The sequence below is a fragment of the Typha latifolia genome, chromosome 1, assembly GCF_019914945.1.
Source record: "Typha latifolia isolate L0001 chromosome 1, TyphaL0001v2, whole genome shotgun sequence".
Classification (NCBI taxonomy): domain Eukaryota; kingdom Viridiplantae; phylum Streptophyta; class Magnoliopsida; order Poales; family Typhaceae; genus Typha; species Typha latifolia.
In genome coordinates, this window is record NC_133086.1 from 4,742,939 (window position 1) to 4,750,572 (window position 7,634).

General features: G+C 37.9%; 1 protein-coding gene across 9 annotated transcripts; it reads right to left on the reverse strand.

Annotated features, from left to right (window-relative positions):
• Positions 1-732: 732 nt before the first annotated feature.
• On the reverse strand, positions 733-5,668 carry LOC140780416 (ethylene receptor 3-like). Of its 9 annotated transcripts, none has more exons than XM_073125969.1 (6): positions 5,351-5,585; positions 3,347-5,232; positions 1,640-2,484; positions 1,402-1,475; positions 1,150-1,236; positions 733-1,079 (listed from the first exon to the last, which is right to left on the reverse strand). In XM_073125969.1, the coding sequence occupies exons 2-3, from the start codon at positions 5,084-5,086 to the stop codon at positions 1,963-1,965; spliced, it is 2,262 nt and encodes a 753-aa protein (XP_072982070.1). In that variant the 5' UTR covers positions 5,087-5,232; positions 5,351-5,585; the 3' UTR covers positions 733-1,079; positions 1,150-1,236; positions 1,402-1,475; positions 1,640-1,962. The 9 variants fall into 9 exon arrangements, with proteins under 9 accessions (XP_072982070.1, XP_072982068.1, XP_072982062.1 ...); XM_073125967.1 differs by having other exon boundaries at positions 1,150-1,252; XM_073125961.1 differs by adding an exon at positions 5,626-5,668 and having other exon boundaries at positions 1,150-2,484; positions 5,351-5,480.
• Positions 5,669-7,634: the final 1,966 nt, after the last annotated feature.

Sequence of the window (7,634 nt, forward strand, 5' to 3'; positions counted from 1 at the left end):
AAGTGGGATGAGTATGCACGTGCAAGATTCCCCTACTAAAATATAATCTAAATACCACATAATATTTTCTCATGCATTACACTCTCGTTGAGTATTAACTAATACATATATTAAGCCATTTAAGATCATGCTTTGTGGTTAATCACAGAAGTCATAAGTTTTATGTGGATATTTAAGTTTTTCAACGAGAGACCCAATGCCATTTTTCTTCTATATCAAAAAACCCTATTACTAATATATTATATATTATATTTTTTATCTCTACGTGCGGATAATCCTATTCAACAATAATATTATAAAAGGCACTATATTTTGTCTTTATTATTATTCACACCGTACTAAATACATATTTAATACGTTACAGATAATTCCTATATAGATCGGTTAAATTAACTGTAAACTAGAAAATAATCTTAATGCTTTTATAGTAAGTTTTTTTTATTAGAAACGTAAAAGAGAAAGAAACCAGATTTTAAAATCGACTGAGGAATATTTTAGGCTAAAGTTAACCCAAGATGCTTTTGAGACATTAAAAAGTGAAATGTACATTATTTTTCACAAATTTTTTTTTTCTGATATTATGCCTCACATTGTCAAACTTTATGATAGTTTCATATCAAATAGGCTAGAGATGTGTAAACAAAGGTTCTGGTTCAGCATTATAATGTCAGCATTGCTTGTGGACTTCATGATATTAGACTAATCTGCAGACTAAACACCCAAGGCCAAAAGTTTAGATGGTTCATGGTTGTGATATTAAAAAGAGGAAGCATTTTTCCAGTACACAAAGATCAATTTTATACAGAATTATGATATTATAGTTGCTCTTATATAGTATCACCATCCTTATTTGAACCTAAAAGAGTCAACCAGATCCACCAATTGACCACCACAATCCCACTCAACTCTCTCCACTCCAACCAATTGAATGGTCTGGGAGCAGCCTCCAGTGATTGGAGAGCTGAGCATCACTTCATGTGGAACAATTATATCTTTTTACATCCAAGTGGGTCCGGAGAAGACGCCTGCACCTCGTGAACTAACTTGCATTGGATGATACCTTTCTTTCTTCAGATAAACTGCACAAAAGTCTAGAGAATCAAACTCTATCTTGGCATCATAAATATGAGTCTTTGGCAGAGCACTTACAAATTTTTTATTTACTGTAGGATACCCCATGTTCTGTAATCTCACTCAAACTCCTACTAAACTACCACTGCTGTTGGTTGTTTGACACTGAAAAGAACAAACACTGCATAATACCTTCAGATATCAGTTACAGAGTTCTCTGTTTTAATAGATAAAGATCAATCATAAGACATTGGAAATATATAGAACAAGAATTATGTTCCTTGCTGCAAATGAAAGTAAATTAGTCGATGTTAACTTTTCTGGAATTACATTTCGCGATTAAACTTTCCTCCAACACCAAATGCCGTTTTATGTGATCTAGTTCTCAGGTATGGCCTTCTTTTCTGTCAACAAATATGGTAAGGAAGTCAGGAAGGCCGTAGAAATTTACCTGCCGTAAAGGAACTCTAGATTTAGTTGGTATACTCAAAAAGAAGTTGGTCTGGCCTCAAGGTATAGAGCCCTCTATTTCATCAACCAATTTCCAGATTTCAGAAACACAACCTACCTTTCAATGTTATTTCTCAGTGCACTGCTCGCAAAATGAACTAATATGGAGATCACCATTTTCTGATTCTTCAATGGTGGTGGTTGATAATGTTATCTAGTAAATAGGGCTTTTATCATATCAAAAGCTCAGGCCACAACAAATATCTTGAACATAGTCAGACCACTTATAAAATCATACTTCATATGGGCTATTCTCTTATCGGTCGAATGAAAAAGGTCAGTCTCTCATATGCCACAAAATTTGGCGACCAGAACTGAAGGAATTTGACCAAGCAAAACTGCTGCATTTTATCTGAGTGACTCAGCAAGGAAGCCGTTTATTTAATGCAGGAGTCTAATGAGTTCGTCTTTCATTGCCTGCAGCATAACTGGTTTACGGATCAGGCCATTAATGCCACACTGGATACATTTCTCCCACATATCTTCCTTAGCACAAGCAGTCAAAGCAATAACCAAAGGCCAGCGCCCATCTCTTGACATCCCAATTCTCATGGCCACCTCAAAGCCATTTGTCTTGGCCGTGTCGAGATCTAGAATAACAAGTTCAAAATGCATAACAGAGGCATCCAGGGAACTCAAACATTGGGATCCAGACGAAACAGTGGAGACACAACAACCCAATTTCTCAAGGAGTTTTTGTGTCACAGAACTGATAATTTCATCGTCATCAGCGAGCAAAACTTTGAGGCCCTTCAAAAGAGAGGAAGATACGTATTGGTGCTCAAAGCTTCCTCCTGGATTGGAGATTGCTGTTGGAGGTTGCGGTTGGAATTGAAGAACTAATGTCATGCTTACTGGCAGGCCTTGGGAGTCCGGAACTGCCCAAATATTACCCTGCATCAACTGCACATAACAACAAAGAATTGTGTGAGAGAAATAAGAGGTTTCCCCAGCTTCTAATTTGACATGATTCTTCAATTTCACTCTGGACTTCGTTAAATCAATGAAATAAAATTGTGAACAGCATTACTGTGATATACTAAAAAGAATGTGTTCAAAGAGAAATAGGAACTGAAAAAAACACACAAACACGCACAATTAGTTGATGTGAAGAAAAAGAAAATTATGGATGGTATTGAAGAAGCCACTACTAGATGGCAATGACAAAACAAGACAACAAAAATTGTCAGACTTCCATAGAAACCAATATTAGGTTGGCATAACTTGAAGTATACCACCTTTTATTTTGTCGAGTTCAGGAAGTACTTGCTAGAATACGCATAAATCCATTATTTCCAATTAAAGGTTGTTTTTTAGCTGTAAATCATCCTCAACTTTTTAAACAAACTTTCACAGTATAGAACCTACATTAATATGAAAGACCAGGTGCATTTGAACAGTCAGCCATCACTTATATGAACTACCACAGGGAAGACTCCTTACATTTCAATTTACAAGTCTTTACACAACATATGCTAGAATACGCTTGAGAAAAGAATGTAATCACTCTAGATACTAAGAGTAGAGTTTCCGTCATTACTTGAAGGTTCCAGGATAGAAGTTAGACCTATCAAAGCTTTAAGATTTCATTCCAAATATACAGAACTTCTAACATACTATGCCTATACAATAGGAGGTAGCTTCATAACTGAGATCACAAGTATTCGCGTGATCCAGGCGGAACAATTTGATAGTGTGCCCGGAACCTTTTAATAATCATCTTTGATGTCTAAATCATAAGTAAGATATAAATTAAAAAAATTACCTGCACAAGGTTTTTGCACATGCTGAATCTTAGGCCCATACTGAAAGCCTCGCTATTTGGTCGCCTAGCCAGATGAACTGATGAAATGGAATCAAAATGTTCTGGTCTTTTTATCTCGACCTCGAACCTCACATGAGCAAAACCACTTGAAAATGTCTTCTTCCACGGAATCCATCTCCGGCCTTGCCATTCTTCTGGTTCCATATCAGTACTCACCTGAAATGTGATGTATCCTTTATCGCAACCGTGCAAAAGGTTACCAACCATATGCAATATAACATGAAAAATCCATCTTTCATCACCAATAACTCGATCAGGGATCTTATTCTTGACTTCGATCCTGAAATCAACTCCCCTAAAATCACAGAGGCACCTTGCAACAGCAGCAGCTTCCCTGACCAGCGATTGCAACCGGAAAGGCCTCATCTCCACAGCAAATTGTTCTCTTTTGACAGTAGATATCTCCATTACATCATTGATCAGAGTTGAAACCACATTTCCAGTTCTTACCATCGTATTGACAATAAGCTTTTGTTCAGGAGTCAAACATTCCTCTTGCATCATGGACAGTATACCCTGGATTGAGTAAATCGGCCTTCTCATTCCGTGGCTCATGACCCTCTGAAATGCATTTCTCACATTATTAGCCATCATCATGTTTTGCTTTGCCTGCAGCAGCACCCGGTTCTGTTCTACAAGTTTGTCCCTCATCAACTGAGACTCCTCTAAAACTGCAGCATGAGATAGGGCGACAGCAACCTGATCAGCGACGACTTCAACAATCTCTAGCTCATGGGGGCTCCAAGTCCTAGAGTCATCTCTAGGGAGAACCAGAACCAATATGGCGTAGCACGTTTGAATTACTTGAGGTGTTCCCCCATGGAAATCAGAAACTCTTAACATAGGCATCCTAATTGCTGCCACAGGGCCCGAGTGATCCTTTTCCCCTCTGCTTGCAGAGCCAAGCAACGATTCCGATAGGAGTATCCTCACACCCTCAGTATTCCTGATATCTCTTACGTCGGGGTCATCAATCGGAATGGAAAGCTCATATTCACCCCGAGAGCATCTCGGTACTAACTCGTGTGTAAGATCCATCTCCCTCCTCTCCTCATTTGGCATCCACACGGCGCAATTTTGCAGGTCCAGCGTCTTCGAGAGCTCAACCAAAGTGGTGTACAATATGGTATGTCTATCTAGCGATCTACGGATCTCCTGAGTCAGCATCCGCACATGCCATCTCGCTTCCTCCTGCCTCTTCATTAAGCCTACTTCCCGGTCGAGCTCGCGAGCCTTCAACCGCAACAAATTCTCCCTCACCTTCACCCTGAGGAGCTGAGGGATCAAAGTTAAGAGTGTGATTGCTGTCAAGAATGAGACAAGAGCCGTGAGGAACTTGGAGATGGTGAGGCTAAGCATCAAGAGGAAGGAGTGGGGCTCGTAGGTGAACACATTGAGCAAGTGGGTCAGGCCGCAGAGGACGATGAATGCGCCGAATTGGAAGAGGACCCATTTGAAGGGGAAGAGATTGGCGCATGTCACAAAGTATAAGAGCTCAAGGGGGATCGAGAAATAGGCGGCGGCGATCAAGAAATCGCCGGCTTTCTGCCATCTAAAGATGCTGTCGACGCTCCAGAAGCCTTCTCCGTCGCAGTTGCAGTGCGGGAATTCGATCTCAGCGGCACAAAAGAAGAAGAGCAGAGATAGTATCAACAGCCCGTGGCACAAGGCATTTACCATTTCGACATGGAGGCATCATCCAGGCAATAGATATCGCAAAGGAGAACCAACCCCCGTCTTTTCCAGGATATATTCTACTCTCCTTTTGTTATCAGAACAAGAATCCATCACTTCTTTGAGCACGACGGCATCAATCCACCAAAATACTACGCACAAATAAAAAGAATCATTCTATTAACTATCAAATCCACTCTTCAAATCATCGCAAAAAAATGTGAAACAAGATGAACAAACACAAAGGGACTCAATGACAAAGATGAAAACCTTTGGAATCAAGCCTGAGAACAACAAAAAACCCCGTGATATCAAGTGTGTGGATCTCCCAGTCGCACGTCAACCAGAAGGAATTCCGGCAAAAACCAACTGACCCACTTCCTGAAAAAGCTCCAATTCCCTGCAAAAGAAAGAAGGGAAAAAAGAAAAAAGAAAAAAAGAAACAAGAAACAAAATAAATAAAAGTTGACTCCTTTGCTACAGTTTCCTTCGATTCGAGGAGAAATAACAGAAGAACTTACAAGAAAGCAACAGAAACTGTATACCTAATTATAATAAATTCGCCATCTTTACTCTCCGTAATTACTGTGACCGTAGAAAAAAGAAAAACTTCACTTGTGGGCACTCGTAGCCGTTGAGTTTTGCAGTTCCCGTTACAACCACAGGCTTGCTGTGGTCCACGCCGTCCCCATTCCTCCACCAAAGAAGTGGGCCCCTTCTATTCTCTGCCTCTTTATGAGTTAAATCCTAGGAGTCACGTCGCCATTTGTCGTCCCTGCGACCCGTACGCATCTTTACAGGGGTATTATAAGAAATAATTTATTCTAATTATAATTTGGCGCGTGATTGTTAAAAAAAACAAGTATTAAGTACTGAAATAAAAATACAAGATAAAATAATGTCTAGGCGTTATAGTTAGAGTTAAAAAATCTAACCTTTTTCTAGTTTAACATAAAATAGAATATATTATTATTGAGATAGGAAATACCTGTAAATAATTTTTATGGCTATTTTACAATTCTTGCTCAAATTAATTCAACATAATTTACACAGTATAAACACCCTTATAAAAAGCGTCCCAAATGAATATTTTATATCACAATATTTTTCACTATCAATGTATTCTAATATATCATTAAATATATTATAATCACATTAGATTATTCAACATAAATTTGATCCACAATATATCATTATAAGTAACACATAAATAAGTGAGCGCAAATTAATTAATTATTTATATTTTAGAATAAGTGGGTGAGATATTTTAAATATCCCACCTAAAAGAATTCAATAGAGATCCCATTTGACATCAATTTTTTTGAAATAAATGAGATTTATTCAAGGACAACCTACTTATTCTATTCAATCAAACATAGCCTAAATATTAAGGTTGCTAAATTACTTTGAGCATAGGCAGAGTGCAGTATCTAGTGGCCTAGTATGACCCACTTATGTCATTAATGTATATAAAACAATAAATATCATTAATTTTTTTATAGCATCGTGATGAATGATAAATATTAAGATGGATAAAAAAATTTCAAAACCTGACTGGATAAATTATATGCCTATGATTTGAATATGTTATGCTCCTTTTCTTCCAGAAAAAGTTAAGTTTGAGCATCATCTATTAAACTTGGGATGCAAGCGATTATTGTAGTGAGACAAGCGGCAAATCACGAATAGTATTTATTTATTTTTTTTAAGGTTGATCTGCAAATATACACATCCACGTGCGTGGTTGGACGTACAGTTTTGTTCACTTCCTTGTCACGTTCAATGCACCAAAACATTTAATAATAAATAAATAAATAAATAAAAGACACCAAAACCTTTGCTCTCTTCTCTATCGAGATGCATTGTTTTCGTCCTTTGTTGGACGATGCGTTTTGGGTTCTTATCCGAGAATGTGGTGACGCAAGCAACCACAAGGAGATATATGAGTTCCATCGTTTCCATCCCTCTAACGTTCACAATTCTTGTGTGGGAAAAATTTATACTGAAACCGTTATTGTTTTTATTCAAAGTATTAAATATAATAGAAAAAATAATAATAAGAAAAAATTTTATCTACTCGGGAGAGCAGACGAATCTAGGATTAGGAAAAAGAAAATTTTCTGACAAAGATTTGATTTCCACTTTATGATCTAACTGAGAGATAAACTATTGGGCTAAATGAGTATAGGACACATCTCGCGGGCCCACGGGCAGGTGATTATTATTGGGACCAAATCCTTTGAACGAGGACATGAGGAGAACCTAGACTGGATTTGGATGATACGTGACGTGGCAGTGACATATACACTTTTGGAACCGCCCACTCCTTTTTTAGGAATAAACAAATATATTTATTTATTTATTTATTCTTTTTATTCAAAAGAAAGGTGCATGGAGAACATGTATCCTATTGGCAAAAATGAACCAGATTCAGGGAATGCCCGAGACTGCCACGTCTGAATGCAGACATATTGCCTTATCCGGTGTCATTGTCGCTTCAACCTACGCTGTGACGCCACGTGTCCTTCGTACAAAATTTGGAGACCAACATTTA